This window comes from Carassius carassius, chromosome 33 (assembly GCF_963082965.1).
Source record: "Carassius carassius chromosome 33, fCarCar2.1, whole genome shotgun sequence".
Lineage (NCBI taxonomy): Eukaryota > Metazoa > Chordata > Actinopteri > Cypriniformes > Cyprinidae > Carassius > Carassius carassius.
This window is the reverse complement of record NC_081787.1, coordinates 26,687,578-26,712,131: the sequence shown is the minus strand read 5'-3', so window position 1 is coordinate 26,712,131 and position 24,554 is coordinate 26,687,578. Positions and strand designations below refer to the sequence as shown.

Genomic DNA, 24,554 nt, shown 5'->3' with positions numbered 1-24,554 from the left:
ACAGCCATAGGCGAGACGGCTCGCTCGCTCATTGGCTGCTCTGCGGCAACTGCACAGCCTATCGAGCGCAGGCTGATGCAACATCAGACCAATAAGTCTGAAACGGGTGTGGCCCAACCCTATAAAAGGAGCTCGAAAAGGCTGACTCACCTGATTTTTCATCTCTTCAGTGAAGCTCACGCATCGTTGGATCACGAAGGAAGCAAGCGCCGTCTGATAAGTATCTCAGCGGGACAAGCCACTTCTGAAGCTGCTGGCCTTCGCCGCCTTCCACTGCCGTTCCTGCTGCGCTCTCCGGCGCCTATATCCTTTTATATCCTTGTGTGTGTTCGCCCTGCGACACACACTCGTAAAAGAGCTTGCATCTTTTTTAAGATGCCTTCCTGCGGCTTGTCAGAGCCCCACTCAGCGAGGGAGACCGGTACGTCATCTGTGTCTCCTGCCTGGGTGAGGATCATGCAGCGCTCACGCTCGCTGACGGCGGATGCCCTCACTGCGAGCTGTTGCCAATGGTGACTCTGAGGACTCGCCTGGCATTCTCCTCCGAGCCCCCCTCTCGTTCCCGGCTGGATGGTAGTTTCCTTTCGGATGAGCGTACTTCTCAAAGCCCGCCTCATTTCTTCCTGAGCTTCACGAAGAGGTGGCAAAGGCTTGGAACGCTCCATATTCAGCGCGAACTCGTTCGTCTGTCTCACTAGCATTCTCCGCACTGGATGATGCTAAAAACAGGAACTACCAGTCACTTCGACGAAAGCGGTGTTGCCATCTAAAGCCTGCCGCATGACGTCATCTCTGCTCACGCGAATCTTTTCTGCTGCTGAGCAGGCTGCGTCTGCACTACACACGATGGCTGCAGATATTCCAGGGTGATCTCCTCTGTAAACTGGACGAGATGGGACCTGAGGCTATCTGTCTCGTGGATTTTAGGAGTGCTTCGCTACTAAATCCGCTGCACAAGCCATGGGACGAGTTATGGCTTCCGCTACGGTGGCTGAGAGGCATCTAGGGCTGACGCTCTCAGACATGGCAAGTGCTCCGGTTCTGCAGCGAGTCATGCTAGACCGGCCTTGCAAAGCTCTCAGCCACACCCCCCGCCTCCTGCTACTTTATCGAAGTGCCGGTGTACGAGCTCTGCTGTGGCCGAGCTCTCACCCAAGCATGCCGCTGTTTCAGTTCCAGGAATTGTGACTGTCTCAGCGTTTTCTGCAGCGCGCAAGCCTGCACAGTTGCCCGCTTGCCTGCACACAAAAGCTGTTATCACAACAGCTTCAGCAACGCAGCTCGAGACCCCGTTCTCGCTCTACCGGCCGTCGCCCTGCGCCGCGGGGACCACGGCAGAGGGTTACGGTGAGGCCGGAAGCCCCGAAGCCATCCTAGGAAAGCGCCGGTGTAGGAGTCGCCGCGGCCGAACTCTCACCCAAGCGCGCCCCTGTTTCAGTTCCAGCGATTGTGACTGTTTCAGCGTCTTTTGCAATGCGCAAGCCTGTACGGTTGCCCCCTTGCCTGCACACAAAAACCGTTATCACGGCTACCCAGATATTTCCCGAAAAGGGTGTAATTTCGGGTGTCCCGGCCCAGGCCGATGGTGCTATAAATGTAGTGACGATGCCCACTGCTCAGTGCCCATCTCCACATATAAGCACAGCCCTTCACACAGGGCTCGCGCCCATAAAAGTGACTCAAGTCCATCGCGCGCACTGCATAGTAAACGTGCCCACTCCTCAGTGCCCACAAACACTATGTCACACGCATCATGTGGTTTCTGTAAAAACGAAACCCGTGCACGTTCGTTCTGCCCAGGCAGAGAAGCGAGTCTAAAGCAGTAAATGTGCACGCTTACAGCCCACAATTACTCACAGACAGCACGAGTCCCACGGGACCCGCTCAGCCCTCCCTCACTCGGTTAAGCGCCATGGGGGGGTCGAGGACGAGCGATCTACCCGCTGTAATCAGCGCGCTCCCCGCCTCAAGTGTCACAGGCTTAACGCCCATGTTAGAGCGCATCGAAGCGCTTCTGTTGCCCAGCAACAGAGCGCGCTTCGCATCCAACCCCTAGCCGTTCATGCAGACGCATGGTCAGCGCTTCCAGGGTTCCGGATTGGGCGCTAGACATTATAAAGAGAGGCTACTCGCTACAGTTTTTTTCGACGCCCTCCGCGCTTTACATTCCATGACGGCGCGGCTGTCACCACAGCGCGCGTTGGGCATTCAGCGCGCAGCGAGTTCTCTCCGCTGCGGCGTGACCGTTTCGCTCAGAGAATTTCAGAGGATGCTGGGTCTCATGGCCTCAGCATCTCCAGTTCTTCAGTTGGGCCTGCTCCGCATGCGCCCCCTGCAGTTCTGGCTGAAAGCGCGGGTACCTGGTCGGCTGCATCTCAGGGTCAATCAGAGCTGCGTTACAGCCCTGAAACCCTGGACAGCGAACGACTGGTACCAATCAGGTGTAAGCCTGGGGACTTCCTCGAAAGTGAAGATGGTGTCGACGGACACTTCCACTTCGGAATGGGGAGCGCTGCTCGAGGGCAGACCGTCCTTTGGCCTGTGGTCAGAACGGGAAAAGCTCCAACATATCAACTGTCTGGAAATGCTGGCAGTGGAGAACGCGCTGACGCGCTTTTGTCCCCGAATCAAGGGCAACCACATCTTAGTCCGTTCGGACAACATGTCTGTGGTGTCCTACATAAATCGCCAGGGCAGTCTCGGGTCCCGAGACCTGTTCAGGTTGGCGGAACGCCTCCTGGTTTGGGCTCAGCGCAACTTGCGCTCGCTGAGGGCAGTTCATGTACCTGGGCTACAGAATCTGGGTCCAGACAGGCTGTCCAGAGGCAATGTTCCCACGGGCTAATGGTCTCTACACCCATAAACAGTCCGGCTGTTGTGGGAGAGATTTGGCAGGGCGGAGGTGGACCTCTTCGCGTCCCACGAAAATGCTCAGTGCCCCGCGTTCTTTTCCAAGAACGAAAGCGTGCTGTCACGGAGATGGCCGTGCTGCCCGCTTTATGCTTTCCCCCCCGTCTCCCTCCTTCCGCAGGTGATAGAACGGGTGAGAGAAACAAGATGTTCAATACTGCTTGTAGCACCATTTTGGAAGAACCAACCATGGTTCCCAGATTTGATGCAGTTAGCAGACACCGCCCCGTGGCCAGTGCCGTTGAGGAGGGACCTCCTCTCGCAGGCCAGGGGCTCGATTTGGCACCCTCAACCAGAGTTGTGGTCCCTCCATGTGTGGGCGCTCAACGATTACCTGCTGATCTTTCAGTGGGAGTGCTAAATACCATCACTCAGGCTAGAGCTCCTATATGCCTCGAAGTGGTCGGTGTTCTCCAGCTGGTGCACAGCTCGGGGATGTTCACCCCTTAGTTGTGAGGTGACGGAGGTTCTCTCCTTCCTACAGGAGCTGTTGGATGAGGCAGAACGCCCACCACACACCAGCTTACTGATGGAGAGGAGACAGAGTGATGAAGCCAATCAGCAGATATGGGGATTGTTAGGACGCCATGATGGTCAGAGGCCAATGGGCGAATTTAGCCAGGATGCCGAGGTCACACCTCTACTCTTTTCGAAAGACATCCTGGGATTTTTAATGACCACAGAGAGTCAGGACCTTGGTTTAACGTCTCATCTGAAGGACGGTGCTTGTTGACAATATAGTGTCCCCATCACTACACTGGGGTGCTAGGACCCACACAGACCACAGGGTGAGCGCCCCCTGCTGGCCTCACTAACACCTCTTCCAGCAGTAACCAAGTTTTCTCAGGATGTCTCCCATCCAGGTACTGACCAGGCTCAGCCCTGCTTAGCTTCAGTGGGAAACCGGTCTTGGGCTCCAGGGTGATATGGCTGCCGGCAAGTATAACAAACTGGCAGCCTTCTCTTGTGCTCATAATAAAACTAAGGGGGTGCTTTTCTAAGTTGATAGGAGGTTACATTTAACTATTGAAGGATAATAAGGGTAGATTTTTTTTTATACGCTGTAAAATACATAATGACAGGTTAGCAGTGGTCTCCATTTACTGCCCGTATGAGGCAGACAGTGCATTTTTCCACAAAAATTTCAAGTATATTACTTGAACAGATTGATGGTCATTAGTGATGGGTAGTGATCTTAAATCCCGCACTGGATAAATCTCACTCTGATACTACAGCTAACCCACCCTCTAAGTTATTGAATAAATTTATCACAGAACTTGTAATTGGATGTAATTGATCTGTGGGAAATACAGAATACTACATCTAAGGACTTCACTTTTTTTCTAACAGACATAAGACTTTCTCAATGATAGATTACATATTTCTCAGCCCATCTCTAATTTCAGCTAACTCTTCCATCTCTATATTACCAATTGTATTGTCTGATCACTCTGCAGTGTTTTGTAATGTTCACCATTCCAACATTCCAGATCAAGGCCCCTAGATGGCGTCTTAACACATCATTACTAAACAATCGGACGTTCATTAACTCTCTAAAAGATCATATAAAGGAGTTTCTCGAAATTAATATATCTTGTGGTGCAAATATTGTGGGAAACGACAAAGTGTGCAAGTAAAGGATTCTGTATATTGTTTTCGATTTACACAATTAGAAAATAAGATCCAGTTATAACAAAACTTACAAAAACAATTTTTTTCTGACCAACAAGCTACATGGTTGTCCTCCTTGAAAGAGGAATATGACTTACTTTTACAATCAAAGTCAGAGTTTATTTTACACAGGACAAGGCAAAAATATTATTTTGAATTGGAGAGAACTAGCCACTTATTTGCCCTTAGGCAGAAGGAATGTGAGTCTGAGGCCTAAATCAGTGCAATAAAATCTTCGGATGACCAGGTTACCACAAATCCTATGTTAATTAACAACATATTTAATGTGCTTCACACAAATCTATACAAAACCGAAACCGTCAGTTTGTAGAGAGTACTTGGATAAATTAGAACTGCCTCAGATCACACAGATGGATAAAGACAAATTGGAGGTCCCGTTAAGTTTGGAGGAGCTCCATGAAGCACTAAAAATCCTTCAAAAGGAAAAATCACCAGGCATAGATGGCCTTCCTCCTGAATTATATTTAGAAATATGGGATGTGGTAGGGACTTGCATGCTTGATTCATTTAATTTTGCAATCGAGTATGGTACATTTCATAGAGACCAAAAAACATATTTGATATAATTTCTTCTTTAAAAGGGTAAAGATCCATTAGATTGCTCCAACTACAGAACAGTATCACTCATCCCATGCGATCTAAAAGTTTATGCTAAAACTCCTGCCTCTCGCATGGAGAGTAATTCATAACTTAATCAAAGAGGACCAAACCAATTTTATTTAGGGGCGATCAATCATCCGATAATATGTGTCGACTGTTTCATGTACTTGATTTTGCAGACTCTCTTCCGAGTCCTTGTGCGTTTTTTTAACTTAACGCAGAAAAAGCCTTTGATAGGCTAGAGTGGAACTATATGTGAGCAGATCTGCAATGTTTTGGTTTCGGTGAACATTACATTTCTATGATTAAGACACTCTACCACTCACCTGAGGCAATTTGACAATACCTAGAATATCAAAATCAACTGCGGGTGGCAGATCCTTTTCCTATTTGGCGCCTAAACTCTAGAATAACCTACCTAACATTGTTCGGGAGGCAGACACACTCTTGCAGTTGAAATCTAGATTAAAGACCCATGTCTTTAACCTGGCTTACACATAACATACTAATATGCTTTTAATATCCAAATCCATTAAAGGATTTTTAGGCTGCATTAATTAGGTAAACCGGAACCGGGAACACTTCCCATAACACCCGATGTACTTGCTACATCATTAGAAGAATGGCATCTACGCTAATATTAGTCTGTTTCTCTCTTATTCCGAGGTCACCGTAGCCACCAGATCCAGTCTGTATCCAGATCAGAGGGTCACTGCAGTCACCCGGATCCAGTACGTATCCAGACCAGATAGTGGATCAGCACCTAGAAAGGGCCTCTACATCCCTGAAAAACAGCGAAGACCAGGACAACTAGAGCCTGGTCAGAGGAGAACTGGCCCCCCAACTGAGCCTGGTTTCTCCCAAGGTTTTTTTCTCCATTCTGTCACCGATGGAGTTTCGGTTCCTTGCCGCTGTCGCCTCTGGCTTGCTTGGTTGGGGTCACTTCATCTACAGCGATGTCGTTGACTTGATTGCAAATAAATGCACAGACACTATTTAAACTGAACAGAGATGACATCACTGAATTCAATGATGAACTGCCTTTAACTGTCATTTTGCATTATTGACACACTGTTTTCCTAATGAATGTTGTTCAGTTGCTTTAACGCAATGTATTTTGTTTAAAGCGCTATATAAATAAAGGTGACTTGACTTGACTTGACCTGAGGCATGCGTGGAACAAGGCAGGATCTACAAAACATTGTGCTTTTGTAAAATAAAGAAAACAAACAGTGCATGCCATTCTGCCATCTCGATCTTGAACAGGACAGCTTCACAAAAATTAATATAGAAAGCTTTAAATTACTACTTTAAAATGAAATAATTAAAAATTGAAAACAAAACTCTTTCATTATATAATCCATAAAGATGCAATTCTCTAAAGGCGCGTTCAATGAGGAGATGACGAGTCACAATTGTCAACTTCATCTTTGCGATACTGATTCATAAAAGATTATTAATAGTAGATTATTAATAAATCATTCAAATATCTCCTTACTATTTCCCTCAGACACGTTCATGGTAATTATGTTGCAGCAAGCTTTAGCTTATTGCATGCGATTGAACACGGAATAGCCTAGTCTAAATATTAAAGAGTCATTATTGTTTAGAATTAAAGTAATTAATCTCTCTTTGGAAGCAGCCCTAGTTTTAATACAGTACTCCTTTTTTCTGTAGCCTAACTCTTCCAATTGCGCTGAAGACATGCTCACTGCTGCTACAGTGGGGACAAAACACCATGCGAGCCGGTCTTGACAGTTGCAGAAGCATGGTCTCATGTTGTTTCCAAATAATTTTCATCACCATAATTGATGGATGTCTAAAATATAAAAATAAGGAGAAGCCTAAAACAGGCCTGATGAGCTATGATGTGAAAATAGGCCCGAAGGCAACCCCTAGGGGAATAAATTAGCTGAGGCCCATCGGGCTTGGGCTGAAATGCAGGGCTCTAGTTCAGAAACTCTGCAGATGCAGTATTGTCTGATCTGAGCATCATATAGGCTACAGTATGTTGATACATTTCAGCTGGTATAAATATACAGTGTGCGACCATACAACTGAATGTGATGTATTCAAATCAAAACTATGAGTGCAATATAAGAGAACTATATTATTTTAAAATAATTGATTCTAAACATCTGCTTCCTCTGTATAATAGTCAGAGGGCAGAAATAATTATTTACATTGGTTGCATCCAAATGTAAAAAAATGCTGCCTATGGAGGTAGACAGGCAGTAAGACAAGTCAGAATCCAATGATCGTGTGACATACTGTCTACTGAAATAACTTAATGTGATCAATTTTTGAAGATAGCTCAGATGTATCTTTCTCTGCCTGACATCCAACAGCTGAGCTGAAAAATAAAATGGTATAAAAAGTTGCGGTTGGTGTGAGTTTGTGTCAATGTATGTTTTATTTTATTTTATTTATTTTTTACTTTTAATGTCATTTCTAGTGATAAATTAGTATTGTAGTAATTACATATTTGCTTAGGTATTAGCAAAGAGTGCATTTTTTTAGGTGTAGACCATTCAATCTGTATTCTACCTCAGAAGTCTGATTAGAACACTATCTTACTACAGTACACCCTTGTGTACAATATATGTTCCCTATAAAAGTCAAAGTTGGTCCTACTGGTAGCTATTCATTGATCATTCATTCATCACACCCAGGTTATGAAGAGTAAATGCTCTTGCTGAAAGCAAAAACAACATGGCAGCTTCACAAACAAATTAAGTTCATTACAGCTGCCGCTATGTGGTAAATTGCAGATCCAGAGTAAAAAGGCATTGTTATTTGAGCAGAAGAAATTAAAGTGGTTTGCTTGTTATTATTTATAAAGTCTCACTGGTCTTAATTTCCTCTTGCAGAGAGCACGTTTGCTGAGAGTGTGGGCACGAGCTGTCTGAGTAGTGCTAGAATCAGTGCCTATCTTCCCCAGAGCAACCACGACTCGGCTAACTACAGCAACAACCAGCTAGAGAGCAGCCAGGCTGCAGCAGCTAAATTTGCCACATTACATCTCAGCAACTACAACCAACTCATCCCCTGCTGCTCTACGTCTTCTGCACCCTCTTCAACCACCTTAAACATACAGAGGGCTGCCCGCCAGCTCTCCATGCCCCTTGACACTGACCTGCATTTTCACCCAGTGCGAGGCCCTGATGTGGTTCTCTCAAATGATCATACAGTTGCATGTACCCACTTCCTGGACAGCAGCAGGACGTTGATGTTCAGTGACAGGCCCGTCCGGGTTGGCGAAACTCTGTATGTGGAGGTGGGTCATCTAGGCTTGCCTTACTTTGGGGCTCTTCTCTTTGGTATGACCTCTTGTGATCCAGGCACCCTCAATGCTGGAGAGCTGCCAGCTGACCCAGAGGTGCTTCTTGACCGTAAGGAGTATTGGGTAGTCTACAGGGGTTTTCCTGTGCCAGCGGCAGGCGATGTGCTCAGCTTTACATTTCTGGCCGATGGGGAGGTCCATCATGGGGTCAACGGAGGGGCACGCTGTCGTCTTCTGTGTGTTGACTCCTCTCAGGTTCTGTGGGCCTTCTTCACACTGCACGGAGCTGTGAACCGGCTCAGAATATTAGGTAAGATTTAATAAATGTGACTATAAAAGTTGTTGAATATTAAAGTATTATTATATCTGTATCAAAATCATAATGTGGTATTCCTGCCTGGAATGTAAAATTGAATATGCTGCCAACATTTATTAAGTCATAATGCACAAGAGGCCATGCTATGTTGTCAGTACAGGGAGTGACCAAAAAAAAAAAAAACTTTGATCATGTAATTGCTGATGTTATATTGTGCTTTTTAGCACAGCAGGAGTGCTGTATAGACCAATCAGCATTCAGCATCCAAATTGTGTTAAATACAGAATAATGTACATGTGATATATTTTTGTCTATACATTCTTTAACATTTTGTTGAAAAGCATCCCGTCATTGTCAGATGAAGGTGATTTGTGTCAGTGATAAAGTTGTAATAAAGGCAGTTGTCCATTGTGGTAAATTATGTTCTTTTTGTTCACAAGGAACTGTTCAGGCCAGCCCTCCCACCTCCCCATCAGTGTCTCAGGTATCAACGCCTGATGACAGTGACTCTGATCTGGCTTTCACTGTCAACAGATCCTCATCAGCATCTGAATCCTCTCTAGGTGAGTCTTTACAAGCTTATTCATGCATTCAATTCTGAACCGCTGGAAGAAACAAAATGCTAATGTCATGAACTGACTGATTAAATGCACATTACTGATCTAATTGTGTGTTCACCATGCATGTTTAATTTTTAACACTTTAATGTTTAATCCAAATATAATAGCTCAGACTTCCAGTGAAAATGACAGACTTCTGTCTGGTGATGTATACAGTTCACTTAATCCAACCCGGGCAAGCTCGCGTTCATCTGTCTTCACTTTCGAGTGCCACGTCCAGATCTCACTTTCAATCAATGACTGGTACACAGAACCAGTAATCTGTTACACTCAATGGTGCTGTACATCACCACTCGGAAGGAAAAATCAGTTGAAGTTGAAGTAGAAGTTTCTTTTTAACTTCTAACGTGATTAGACTTCTCTCATGCTAGGTTTCACATCAAGCTAATTTTGGCAGTATCCACTCTAGACATAGACATCACATTCTGTAAAGTGTTTTTAGTGGTATTTGCTAAAACATTGCTATTACTATTGCTCATACAGGGTTAAGCTTGCATCACTTAAAATATGTTGTTTAAACATTTTTTTCCTCTGAGGCAGATTCCTGATGTTGTTTCATGTGTTATTTTTCAGTGACGGCTCCCAGCTCTCCTCTCAGTCCACCTGTCTCACCGAGTCTATCCTCATCAGATGCAGCCCTGAGCAGCAAGAGCAGTGAGTGCACAGTGTGCTTCGATCAGGAGGTGGACACCGTCATCTATACGTGTGGACACATGTGTTTGTGTAATGACTGTGGACTAAGGCTCAAGAGACAGATCAATGCGTGTTGTCCGATTTGTCGGAGACCCATAAAAGACGTCATAAAAACCTACAGACCATGAAGGGACTAAAACATTTTCTGTCAAATGATTCAGTGCCAAACTTTGGTAGCTGTGGTTTAATATCTGGACTAAACTTGTATTTAAGACCTTTTATGTAGCTTTGATTTGTGTAGCATTAAGCTCTTGTCTATATTTCTCTCACCTCATATGTTAAAAGCAGATCATCTGAAACTGAAGATGATTCATGGTTTGAGAATGAATCTCTGTTTTGAACTGATACTCCCAGTGCCTTTAACATTGTTTATCGTTCCTCAAGCAGCAAACTGACGAATTAGACAATCATATCTGAGATGTATTGCATAGGTATGAAGAAATAATTCAGAGGGACCTCAAGATATGAAGTAAAGAATGTTTTATTGTGTAAGTAAATAATACACAAGTCGACAAATATGTTTTTATATGTTATTTTAAAGGAGTTAAAAGCTGTTGTTTGTCAGAATGCAAGTGAAGAAAGATTTGCATTATGATAGTTGAAGGGTTTGGAGATTTGTTGCACTTATATCTAGAGCTAAACTCAGCACTAAAAAACAGATCTGTCCCTCTGGATGAAGTGATTTCAGATGTGGATCTTGAGGACTGCATTTTAAGTAAGAACAAAAATAATTTGTTTATATAATAGCGTGATGTGGTATTGTATTGTATTGTATTTCATGTTTTGCTTTTTGTTTTTTTGTTTTCACAGAAGATTTCTGTTTCTTTGTTTGATTTGGAATTTATGACATGGAGAATCTGTCCTTTTCTTCTTACCTTGACATTTTGTCCAATTAGCAGTCTAAAATTAAACCACAAACAATAGGTTTATTCTTAACAATAATCTTTTTTTTTTTTTGGACTGTACACAAAATGAATACTTTTGCATAATTACTGTAGAAATTACAATCAATCCCATTTTAAATGCAACTAAATATTCAATCCAATGAGTATCACAGCTGTACATCAGGGTGCATTATACTTAATAGTAACATAGAAGTTCCAGTGGTGATGATGAGAGAAATTATGTAAAACTATTTACATAATGTCAAGTACTCGTGTAATGAATCATATACTACCATCCATTTATCATCACGGTTAGTCTTCTGTCAAATGTAACGTAAAAATGCCAGTGACCAGACAAAACTATTTAGTTTGGTTGACACCATGATTTTAATAGGTTACAGTTGAATTTCAGTTTCATATTATTGTCAATAAAAACCAGCCACAGTTCTGAAGGTCACGCACCAATATATTTGTTAATATAAATAATTGATTTTGATTACATTTAGCATTTCCTAGAATGGGAAACTGGAAATTCTCTACAAAAGGAAAATGGAGGAGTTGTTCACTAACCCTAACCAAAATCACTTTAACAAGATTATTACCGGAGTTATTGCAAATTACAGACAGAAGTGTTTAATTAGGGTTCAAACTAACCCTCCAGCACTAAAGTTGAAGAGCCTCACCCACAGCTCGCTGATGCAGCTCAGATATCAAACACATTTGGATGAATTGTTTTGAATTTATTCAGAAATTAATGTTCTGTGACAGTTTGCATAAGCATTGTTACTCTGTATTGGTAACACAGATATATTTAAATAGTGGTTATCAGCACCATATTACTCTTCATCTTCTCTAAAGCAACCTTTTCCTAATTGTATACTGAGGGTAATGTGTTAAAACATTTTGATTAATACTTTGGATTAATGATTCTCTTAAACATCTTTATGTAACAGCTTAATGCATAAAACATTACAATAAAAGCCAAAGAAATAAATGAAAAACTAAAACATGGTCTCTGGTGCTAATCAAGTAGTAACAGTAAATGATAAACAACTCACTTACACAAAGATACACAGTAAGAGATGAAAATATTCACATACAGTATACATATAGATCAGTCACATCACACAATTTAAGTTTGCATCTAATCCTTAAAAGTGGTAATAGTAGTCAGATTGGTAAAGCTCGAAAAACATTTGGCCTGTTGTAAAAGTAAATATTGAAGATCTCAGTAATATTTTCTTTTGATGTAAACTGACAAAAACAAATGACTTTTTAAATTGCAAATTTTAAAAGACTTGAGTGAGCTTATTAGGTCTTTTATGTAGAAATCTGTGATCTCTGACATTCTCATCTGTCAGGACTTTCTTTCATACTGATTAGGAAGCCATGATGGATAGAGACCAGTTATCAACTATATATATAGTTACATTTGGGCAAAAATGTCTTAGGTGTGATTCTTGTGATTTTTCTTGTGATTCAGGGGTGATTTTTTTTAATAAATGTCATGATGGCTGTAGAAGGCCTATTCGCAGGCTGCATAGGCTGAAATCTAAACCAATGTTGTAACCAGAGACGGACTTAACCATTAGGCAAAGGTAGGTGACCACCTTGGGCCCCCTAAAATGCTTTATATATGCGAGATGCATGTTCAGTGCAGACGAACAAGTGGTGTCTGTGGTGTTCATTACCACAACAACCATCTGTACGTCTGTGTTGAATGTGCATCTTAGCAAAAGTAGGGCCTCTATGATTTCCACTATGTAGAAAATTGGGAAGGAATCCCGGAATCCATTCATAAAAATAGAAGTTAGGCTACTGTGTAATGCGGAATGTGATGGAATAAACAGCGCAAACACATGTCTTGATTGATAGTTTGCTATTGAAGCACACTCAACACTCGCAGTTGTCGTCTGTAATAGCTAAATAGTATTTTTTCCATTTAATATTCACATACACTAGTCCATATCATGGTTCATATACACTGGTCTGTATCGCGGTTTGATTAAAGTGTACTGAACTGCATTTGATTTATTCATTCAATATTGGACAAATTCTGTGACATTGCTCATTACATAGTAAACTTCTGTTGTGTAGCACTTTGAATGTACAAAACTGAAAGGGTTTGTTTTGTATTCATTGGAATGAAAGATAGATGAATGTTTTTGCCTTCAACAGAAACATTTAAATACACAACACAGAATTTCTTAAAGAATTAAAAATAAAATTTAATAGGGCCCTATTATTGTAAACAACTTAATAAATTAAGTTGTTTTTATGAATTCAATGAATAAGAGTTGGTTTTTGTTTTAGTTTTTTTATTAAACCATTAAAATGGAGTACAGAAAAATTTAAATGGAAAGCACAGAATTTGGGCCCTAAGAATTATTTTTTTTGTTAAACTTTTAATATGCCCAAATTGCTGTTAAATTAAAAAAGTTTCATGATTTTAATTAATTAGACATGTTTTATGAAAAAAAAAATCATATAATCATTCAAAAAAAAAAAGAAAAGCTGAGTCCAGAAAAATGTAAACGGAAAAAAATATTTTGGAAAAATAAAACAGATTTCATAGGGCCCTATAAATATCATGCATCTGAAGCTATAATGTAATGTATAATGTAATAATAAGCAACAGTGCATATTATATAGGGCTTTTTTGCCCCAAGAAGGACCATGCAGAGTCACTTTCCACACACACTTCATGTTTGGTTAAAATAATCCTTGTTAAAGCATATTAAATGTATAATTTCCTCAAAGCACCACATAGTGTCCGACTATAATCTGTTTAAATGTGAACAAGGGATCTACAACATTAAAGAAATCCTTTATTTATAACTTGTACATGAAAAAGATTGGACACAACTATGGGACACGGTTGTGCAGCAGTGAGCATCACAAGGAAAGGAACCTCATGGTTGTAAATGTGTGAAATTGTATAGTGCCCCTTTCCTGTATTTTCCCTGGGTCCCCCAAATCACTTCATCCGCCCCTCTTAAGTTTTAGATTTAATCACAAATTAAAATTGTACAATGAAAACCACAACAACAATCCCTGGTTTTGTACCAGATTTGGTAAGGTTGCGAGGTGTTTGGGAGGTGGAGGAGGTGAGATGGTCCTTGTTTCGGTTGTGTGAGGTTTCAGAGGAGGGCGGGGTGATTTGAGTTCAGGGCTCTCACAGCCTGGGGGAAAAACTGTTGAGCAGTCTGGCAGAGCAGGCTCTGATGCTCTGGTACCATCTTCCTGATGGTAGGAGCTGCAAGAGACTGTGGGAGAGATGGGTGGTGTCCTTCATGATACTGTTTGCTTTGCTGAAGCATCATATGAGGAAAATGTCCAAAATGAATGGGAGAGGGGCGCCAATGATCTTTACAGCTGGTTTCACTGTCTGCTGGAGGGTCTTGCGGTCTGCTGCACTACAGTTCCCGTACCAGACAGTGATGCAGCTTGCCAGCATGCTCTCCATGGTTCCCCTAGAGAATGTGGTGAGGATGGTTTTCAGCCGGTGGAGAAAGTGTAGCCGCTGTTGTGCCTTCTTGGAGACTTGGTGACATGGTGTTGGTGGTCCAGGTGAGATCATCAGTGATGTGCACCCCCAGGAATTTAGTGCTGCCAACTCTCTCCACAGTCGAGCTGTCTATGTTCATTGGGGGTTGGTCAATGGAGTTTCTTCTAAAGTCCATCACAACCTCCTTTGTCTTCTCCACACCGAGGGACAGTTTGTTATTGCCACACCATTCAGCCAGCTTTGCCACTTCCTCTCTGTAGTGTGTTTCATCGCTGTTGCTAATGAGACCTACCACAGTTGTGTCATCTGCAAACTTGATGATGTGGTTGGAGCTGAACTTGGCAGTGCAGTCGTGGATCAGCAGTGTGAAGAGCAGCGGGCTAAGCACACAAATTTGTGGGGGCACCTGTGCTCAGTGTGGTAGTGCTCGAGGTGTTGTGGCTGACATGGACTGACTTAGGTCTTTCAGTTAGAAAGTTCAGGATCCAATTACAGAGGGAATTGCTAAGGCCCATCAGGTTTCATTTACTAATGAGCTGTTGTGATATTATTGTGTTGAATGCTGAGCTAAATGATGATGAACAGCATTCTTACATAGGAGTCTTTATTTTATATGTGGGTAAGACCCAGGTCAGGGTGCAGGAAATTGCATCGTCTGTAGAGTGGTTTGGATGGTATGCAAACTGGAGTGGATTGAGTGTGTTGGGGAGGCTGGTTTTGATGTTGTGCATGACTAACCTCTCAAAGCACTTCATCATGATTGGAGTCAGTGCTATGGGATGGTAGTCATTTAGACAGGTGTTATCTTTGGTACCTGTATGACTGTTGTGGATTTGAGACATGTGAGGACGACTGCCTGGCTCAGCGAGGTGTTGAAGCCATTTATGCTGCGGCGCCCGGGGAGCATTTGTGGTTCAGTGCCTTGCTCAAGGGCACCTCAGCCGTGGTATTGCCGGCCCGAGATTCGAACCCACAACCCTAGGGTTAGGAGTCAAACTCTCTAACCACTAGGGCGCAACTACCTCCAAATATATATATATATTGTGGCCTACACCAGTTTGTGATGAAAATTAGGTTCAATTTTCATTTATAAATGTATAGATGAAGTTTAAATAATTTATTATTATTAAAAGGCTATGTGCTATGTTTAAAAAATAAAAAATAAACATTTAATAAATCCATTCAATGATATTGGCTTTATTTTTTATTTTATTTAATATTTGTATATATTAAGATTCCAAGCACCAAGGGGGTGTAGGCACCTATTTTGTTTGTGAAGCCTGTCTGCATAACCAGATATTATCCAGATGGGTTTTTGAAAGTCTGGACAGCGAAAAACAATCCACCCCCCCCCCCCCCCCCACCCAAAAAAAAACCAAAAACAAAATCTGGTTCAAAACAAATATGGCAGTGTCTTAAAATGCAATTTCAATCACATTTTTACAGATGTGTCTCAGTCTGGATGCACTGGCTGCTCAAATCCTCTGCACCTGTGTTGCAGCCTGGAATTAGGCCTTGTCACTGTTGCCTTTAGCATGCTTAGCTGGGGATGCTTGACTTATTGTCTTCTTGCAGCATTGACAAACTTTTTTCTTGTTTGACTCTGTAAAGCTGCTTTGACACAACCCGCATTGTTGTATAGAGCACTATACAAATAAAGGTGACTTGACTTGACTGTGACCATAGCACAGAAGAGACAGACAGACAAATTGAACAAGTGAAGTTGAAATTAGATTAGAAACTGAGACATGTATGCAGAACATTGTCTGTGATAGATAAAAATAAAAAGTAAAAACTTTTTCCATTTTATATGGTAAGGGTTATTATTGCTATTATTATTTCATTTTTCTTTTTCTTTTTGCATATCTTCAGTGTAGAGAAAGTTGGAGGAAGCCAGTCATTCTTCCGGAGAACACAGAAGGCTAAGAAGCCACCCTTCCTCTGCAGTGGTGTAGACATAGTGGAGCCTTTTGTGCTTCTCACAGAGTCTATAAAAGAAAATGATCTGTTATTACCTCAGAAGAGCATTGAGGTTATAAAGCACCACTTCCTCTGCTGCTTAAGGAAGAGTCTTTTGCTTATAGAATTTTTTTTTTGTAGGTAACAGTTTAGAATACTGTTCTGTCATTATCAAATAAATACACAGGAACAAATAACCAATGCACTAAAACATTCTAGTAACTACTATTAACAAACAAGAAACTCTGATTAACAGTTTAGTAAGTAATAGTGCTCAGTGGTAGTTCACTATAAGTGGTAGTTCACTATAAGCTAATTAGTAACTAATATTTTTCAGATATATCCTGGAGAACTACTTAGAGCTACAATAAAGGGTCACACTTTATTTTAGGGTCCAATTCTCACTATTAACTAACCATTAACTATGACTTTTGCCTCAATTAACTCCTTATTTGCTACTTATTAATAGTTTATAAGGTAGTTGTTAAGTTTAGGGTATTGGGTAGGATTATGGATGTTATGCATTATATGTACTTTATAATCACTAATAAACAGCCAATATGTTAATAATAGACATGCTAATAAGCAACTAGTTATTAGTGTGAATTGGACCCTATACTAAAGTGTTACCCAATAAAGGTTCATAATTCATGTGAATTATGCATAAAGTATAACTAATTACCAACTACTAATGACTCAAGTGTTCCCAAATTTAGCAAAAATAACATGGTAACACTTTAGTATAGGGTCCAATTCACACTAATAACTAGTTGCTTATTAGCATGTCTATTATTAACATATTGGCTGTTTATTAGTGATTATAAAGTACATATAATGCATAACATCCATAATCCTACCCAATACCCTAAACTTAACAACTACCTTATAAACTATTAATAAGTAGCAAATAAGGAGTTAATTGAGGCAAAATCATAGTTAATGGTTAGTTAATAGTGAGAATTGGACCCTAAAATAAAGTGTGACCGTTGGGTCATAATTCATGTGAATTATGCATAAAGTACAACTAATTACCAACTACTAATGACTCAAGTGTTCCCAAATTTAGCAAAAATAACATTTATGCAGTTATAGTTGTTTAAGTGTGGGATTTGGGGTGGAACTTTGTGCTTTTCCTAAAAACTCCCACACTTCACATTGCTTTGTTTTATATGCAATATTTTATGCAGAATAATAAAGGGCATTAAACAACAATAAAAAGAATAAACACTTTATACATTTATAAAACATAAATTAAAACAAATTCAAATCAAATTAATCGATCAAACTTCTTCTTCTGCTCTGTCTTTGAATACCGTTATTGATAAGTTTGTTGTGCACCCAGGAACTCCTACAAGTTGGAGATATTGAACAACATATGTTGCAAAATCTGTTGAGAATTGTGCTGGTATGCACACTAACCAAATAGTTAGTTGCAACTTCTCCTCCCACAAACTTCTGCACATACAGTAACTCAAGAGTTTAAGGGTGTAAAATGGTTAGTAAAATGGCAAACTGCTTCAGTTTTGTAATATGCACCTGACCTTAAACAGCTAATGCTGCAAGATCTAATTTTGAGTTCTGGCTCAATGGAAAATTATTTTGTGAGGTAAATATCTGTTTAAGAAACACTCCTAAATTGGTCAGCAGCTATTCATTTATATATATATATATATATATATATATATATATATATATATATATATATATATATATATATATATATATATACTGTGGTAAATATAACACAGTCTATGCAAATAACTCTTCTGAGTGTTTCATCATGGTATGTTTACACATACAAGGAATTTGTTTTTGTGATAGAAGCTCCGCAGTGCAACAGAATGACAGCGACAGAACAAAAACACAGATAATAAAATAAATAACAAACAAATAAATAAGTAAATAAGGAATAACAATATACAAATGGACATTTGTATGTGCAGATATATTACAATGTGATATTTCTTATTATATAATTAGCCAGAGCAAACAATATAATTCTTATTCTCAGTGATTACAAGATTACATGAAAATAAAAATTTGAATAATGATCGCATAACTATCATTTACATGGTGATGTGCAGTATGCAAATAACTATTGAACAAAAGAAGAAAGAAGCAGCATGTTGCACTTTTTCTTAGCGTTGGTTTCCATGGTTACTCGTCGCTCTGTTGGGAACCAGCATACCCAAAGTCCCTTTTTTGTATAGTTTTTGGCATACCTCAGTTTAGAGTTTAGGGTATATGTGACGGTAAGTTATCCATGCTTTCTGAAATAGCTAAATCCCAGGTTTGATCAAATGTTTTTGTAAATGAATATAAATTACCTTTATTAGTACAAAATTAGTACATTTGTGTAATATACATTTTATATAATGCATTAATGTATAGAAATATTAATGTATTAATATTTTAATTAATATAAATGTATATAAATATAAATATTAGAAAGATCTAAACTGAGTGATAAATATCTATTGCAATGTTTAATATGAAAGTAAACTTGATTTGGATATATTAAGGTTTCTTTACACAGCTGCCCTTGTTTAAAATAGTGTAAATGCCGCATAAAAGGCCTACTGTGACCCACTTCAGCCCCAAAATATACAGTTGCAATTGCTGTATAAATGCATTTATCCCATCTATGAGCGATCTTAAAGGTTTTTTTTTTTTTATTGCTAGACTTAACTTTATTTCTACACTGTATATTGACACAACTACAATATATCAGAATTCTGTTGCCAAAAAAGGTCACTAATGACCCAGGACAGAAGTTAATTCAGTTTGAACACCGATCAATCACCTTACTCTCTAACACCATATTTCTCCAAAAGTAGACGCTAATCAAGCACAGTGTTCATATCAACCTGATAATGTTTTTTTTTTTTTTTGGTGTTTGGCTTACAGTTACGTTTGAATCATTATACTCTTATATCTTTTGCTTTTAATATTTTTAATTGTTTTTAGCTTTATTTTTTGTTTTTCATATAAATGTTAAGTTAAGAAATTTAGTTGTATGCATTTGTCATTTTTATCTAATTTCTTTATTTTGAAAAGGCGTATGGGTAGTATTTTTAAATTTTAGCTTTGGATCGGTTTTTAGTTATTTTAATACTACAATTGATTGCTTCTGTTGTCCTCATTTGTAAGTCGTTTTGGATAAAAAAAAAAAAAGTCTGATAAATGACTAAATAAAATAAATATTGTCTCACTGCCCTAGCTAGACAGTTTTCTTTTGATTGTTTCCTTAATGTTATTATAAAAATATAGCTCATAAAGCTATATATATATATATATATATATATATACAGTATATATATATATATCTCATAAAGAATGAATACACAGGTGATACATGAGTTGTGATGAATAACGCCCATTTATATTAAAGAAAGTACAGTACAAAGCAGTGAGTTCTATATCAAGGTTTTACTAAAGGATTAGAATGTTTTAAAAAGACCACACAACCCATATTTCTCAAGACAAAAAAAACAGTAAAAAACATCATGTGGTTCCAGCCTTCATGTCACATCTACAGAAGACAAATGAGTGGATTTGTCTCAGCATTTGCCCTTCTTTGAGATGGATGTTTTGACTTTCTCCTCCCTATGACAAGACATTTAAACATTTTTTTTCAATAGGACACCAGTAAGAACATTTAAATGGTAAATAAAAATGAAACATTAAACACTTGATTTAACTTACATATTTACCAAACACAGCATGCATTCATTGGAGTATGTAACGCCATCACTACCACACACAGGGTTATATTCCCGAGTACAAATGGGCAGGAAGTACTCAGAGCAATGTGGCTGCCAACAAAAGCACAAAGAATACATTAGACACATATAATGCTTAAATAAATCATTATGAATAGGTTTTAATCTTCAACACACCTCTTTAGATCCACCAGGGATAACAGCTCCTCTTGCCAAAGCTGTGAAACACACACACACACACAGTCAGAGAGAGAGAGAGAGAAATAAACTCACCACATTATAAGAAGAGCCAGCTATGTAATAATTGTAGCTAGGACTTTACATTAAGGTTTAATAAATAATATCTAGTATAGCCTATATATAGATAGAATTTTTTTTTTTTTTACGAAATATGCTCAAAACATCAGACCTTGATGTTCACAATCAGTTAGACACTCACCTGCTAAACAGAGTGCCAGAACAACCGGTACCAGCATGATTGTTTGTAGAGAGCGATGTGTTGACTGTGTAGTCAATCACTCTCAGGTGTGGTTAGTCCTTTTATTATATCTTTGCTCCCACCCACAGAGCGGTTACAAATTTACAAAAGTGCGTCACTCGAATTCTAAAAAACTGCAGTAATTAAAAAAAAAAATCATTAAGCTCCCCAATGCTCGGACAGCATGCATCACTGATTGGCTGACAAACAGACGTGTGTAAGTGGGCGGTTGTCAGCTTGTCAAATAAGAATGAAGGAAGTCTTGCTAATGAATATTGATGTTATACGTAACAACGCTCACTAAGCAACGTCAGTACCATCTAATTAATAATCATGAGAATTATTTTTGCCGGAGATTCTCTAGCTCGCGGCACAAGTGTAAGTTAACTGTAGGACGCTCACTCATATACAGCCCTACACTTAAAATAATTCGTATCCAATTATATTAACGATTAAGTTTAGGTTGTAGTTTAGTCTATTTTCAGTGAAAATTTACAAAAGAGGGCGACTCTTATTTTGACAATGGTGGACTCTTCACGGTTGCTCAGTATGTCTTTGTTTACATACCCTGCTCAATCGCACTAAAAATGCTAAGATGAGTGAACGTAATTTCCAAACAGGCAAATAAATTTAAATGATCAAAACTAGGTTCATTACTGGAAGCGGTACGTGTCATCCATTAAAGATTTCGTTTACAGTCGGTTCGCTAAAATGAGAAGCTCTGTCACTGGTAGACTTAATTACTCTGTCTGTATATATGTGTTGAATAGCAGCTGCTTAACAAAAATAATGCTGACTAATGGCAAATAGGAGTATACCACCACGGTTTCTCAGTTGTGGCTGCATTGCCTCATTCCTTCATACTTTAATTCTTTATTCATTCTGTTATAGGGTTATGTCAAAGATGGACCAAACAATGCGTGATAAGCTCTCACAACTGGCTGAGGAGTTGACTACCTCTGGAGAACCACAGTTAAATCAAGAAAAAATGAAGGAAGTGAAGAAATTATGCAAGTATGTTTATTAGGTTAAAAAAAAATACGTGGACCAAACTGTGAGTCATGTTAATAAATTAGGACATTTAATTCTGGCATAGATTTCATAGAAAAGGGACAACACTCTTCAAGGACATCTCTATTTCACTGTTTTTGCCCCATTGTGGCCACTGCATTTGTAAAAAGCCTTCTCCCTAGAGCCCATTAAACTTTACCTTAAAGTGAACTTAGCAAGAACTTGAGCCAGTAAAAATCTTATTTATTTTTGTACTGGCTGTTGGTGAGGCAAAAAAAAAAGTGATTCCATACATTTTTATTTCAGACAGCTGGGCCATTTTCACAGTGCAGTGTTTCATAAAAACACTGGTTAGTTGAATACAATTGGTCACCAAAGCTCTAGCTACCTCTGCCCAAAGTGTGCTTATGATCTCATTATCTAGTCACAGAATGAGGAAACTGGCCTTACCCAGTGTTTATTTATCAGTGTTGTCAGTTATGAAGCCTAATCAAAGTCCATTTTTTAATTTAAGTCAGCATAAATTTCTCATGTGTCTGTGTGCTTGTTCTTGTGGCCTTAGAGCAGCACTGGACATATGACCACACGTTCCTTGTTAAGTTGGAAATCTTTTTCCTTTTCTGACCATAGAGTTTCGACTGACTACGTTGATCATTTCTACCACTTGATTATGACCCAGCTGAACCAAGAGCATGCAGAGATCCGTCTCTCTGCCTTCCAAATGGTCATTGAGATTTTTAGCCGGTCACATCACTTCAGAGATCTTCTCATCACAAACTTTCAGGAGTTCCTGGAACTTACAGTAGAAACAGACACTGAGCAACCGCTGCCTCCACCCAAAGAGGTGGCGAGAAAACTGAGGACACTTGCCATTCAGACTGTGCAGTCATGGCATGCCACGTATGGAGAGGCCTATAAGAAACTGTCTCTGGGATATCACTTTCTAAAGCAGATTAAAAAGGTATTTATCTGGACGTGCCTGTTCTGTGATTATAGTATTTAATGCCAACAGTCTGCACCCTGGCTGGGACACATCACTTTTGTTATGCAGTTATATAAAGACTGTTGAAGTATTTTGGAAATATAATGGAAAGTATTTTGTGTTCTTACTAAATTTAGCTGTGAAATCAAAGGTGAATGAATCAAACAATTTATAAAAAAAAAAACTTTTATTACCATACCATTTATTTGTCTACTATTTTATTTGAATTGTGTTTCAATGTATTTCCCAATATTATGTTCAAATAGTTTATTATTTACATTTGTTTTTCATACACTTGATGTAATGGGTGCCTTTATTTATGTTATTATAATTCATCATTATAATAGTGAAATGTCTCCATAAAGGGATAGTTCACTCAAAGATTTAAAATTATGTCATCTTTTACTCACCCTCATATTGTTCCAAACCTGCATGAATTTCTTTATCTACTGAACACAAAAAGATTATATTTTGAAGAATAAGGGTAACCAAATAGTCGCTGGTCTCCAATCACTTCAGTAGTATAAAAAAAAATACTATGCAAGTCAATGGGGACCTGAAACTGTTTGGTTACCTACAAACAGATAATTAATTTTTCTGTAAACTATCCCTTCAAAAAATGCATTTTGTCTTTTTTTTTTAGGTAGATTTTCATGATGTTGAAGCAAGAACACTGGCTGAGAGAAAAAGACAAGAGGAGAAACAGAAGAGATTGGAACGAATTTACAAAGAGAAGCTTGAAAAGGCCAAACAGGAAATGGAGGGTAAACACCTTTGTTTTCACAAACTGTAACTACACTGAAACACACACACACACACACACACACACGCACGCACGCACGCACGCACGCACGCAAAACGTTTCTATAGATGAGTACTTGTTATCTTTGAACATGAAAATTCATTAACAAAAATTACAATGTAAATGTAAAATAACTTTAGGAATTATCTACGCTATAATAAAGTGATTTAATTATTCCTTGATATATTTACACACACATTTTAATGTTATATAAATGTGAATTTTTTGCCTTTATATCACTTTACCTCTAAACGTTAAGGGCTAGCAATATGGCAAACAGGCCAATAATGCCACAGAACTTTTTTCAATGCAAAGTAACATAACAATCATGGAACCATATGAGTGCAAGTGCACTATTGGCTTTTCCCTCCGAAATTTTGTCAAATTATTTTACTGAATAATTAACAAAAAATTCTTCAAGTGGAACTATTAATCTGCAATGAAGAACTTAGATGACAATGACATCATAACATTGACGCAACTGCATTGTCATGTTTATATTTCCACACATTCTTGAGAGGACATCTTCTGATATCAGTGAGTAAACAATCACCATCCAAGTTTTTATATCTGAACTCAGCCTACAGTATACAGCAGAATTTCTGCACAGTATTTTGATCTTGGAATTACTGCTTTTTGAAAGTGGGAGTGAGCTATGTTCATCTTTAATTATAGTTCTCTATACTTCTTCTTAATTATAGTATTGAACATCAGATCAGCTTATGTACAAGGCACCCACACATATTATAAGCACCAATGTGTTCATTCTAGAAACACATCATCTGCAGTTTATTATTATAGGCTCGTATTATAGTATCTGTTATACCACTTTTGGGAATTAAACCACTTTCAGATAAAAATTCTAGATATAATGGAGTATACTGTAGCTACACCTATCTCAGCGATATCTGTATAGCCTGTGCAAACTGTCAATAATCACCACTGACATCCACAGTAATCAGTACTTCACAAACATTATGTCCTGAAAACTTATCTTGTCTGACTGATACCTTCAGGAAATCATCTTTTAGTCATTGATGCTCTGTTTGCATACGCAGTTTGGCTACACCTGCTGATTTGCAATCCCCATCAGC

General features: G+C 39.2%; 3 protein-coding genes across 4 annotated transcripts in view; 2 read left to right on the top strand and 1 right to left on the bottom strand.

Annotated features, from left to right (window-relative positions):
* LOC132114015 (E3 ubiquitin-protein ligase NEURL1B-like) overlaps nt 1–11,541 on the top strand; it is a 76,142-nt gene extending 64,601 nt beyond the window's left edge. For both annotated transcript variants that reach the window (XM_059522124.1, XM_059522125.1), the window contains 4 exons: nt 8,073–8,795; nt 9,242–9,364; nt 9,995–11,076; nt 11,172–11,541. In XM_059522124.1, the coding sequence (XP_059378107.1) occupies nt 8,073–8,795; nt 9,242–9,364; nt 9,995–10,242 (1,094 nt within the window). In that variant the 3' untranslated portion in view covers nt 10,243–11,076; nt 11,172–11,541. The remainder of the gene's footprint in view (nt 1–8,072; nt 8,796–9,241; nt 9,365–9,994; nt 11,077–11,171) is intronic.
* Nucleotides 11,542–19,825: 8,284 nt separating this feature from the next.
* LOC132114013 (trypsin inhibitor ClTI-1-like) lies at nt 19,826–20,785 on the bottom strand. The gene is made up of 4 exons (XM_059522123.1): nt 20,627–20,785; nt 20,365–20,405; nt 20,171–20,280; nt 19,826–20,071 (listed from the first exon to the last, which is right to left on the bottom strand). The coding sequence occupies exons 1-4, from the start codon at nt 20,661–20,663 to the stop codon at nt 20,026–20,028; spliced, it is 234 nt and encodes a 77-aa protein (XP_059378106.1). The 5' UTR covers nt 20,664–20,785; the 3' UTR covers nt 19,826–20,025.
* A 356-nt stretch (nt 20,786–21,141) lies between these two features.
* The window catches only part of LOC132114012 (UV-stimulated scaffold protein A), a 35,127-nt gene continuing 31,714 nt past the window's right edge, over nt 21,142–24,554 (top strand). Inside the window, exons 1-4 of the mRNA XM_059522122.1 lie at nt 21,142–21,330; nt 21,557–21,679; nt 22,307–22,637; nt 23,302–23,422. Of these exons, the coding sequence (XP_059378105.1) occupies nt 21,561–21,679; nt 22,307–22,637; nt 23,302–23,422 (571 nt within the window). The 5' untranslated portion in view covers nt 21,142–21,330; nt 21,557–21,560. The remainder of the gene's footprint in view (nt 21,331–21,556; nt 21,680–22,306; nt 22,638–23,301; nt 23,423–24,554) is intronic.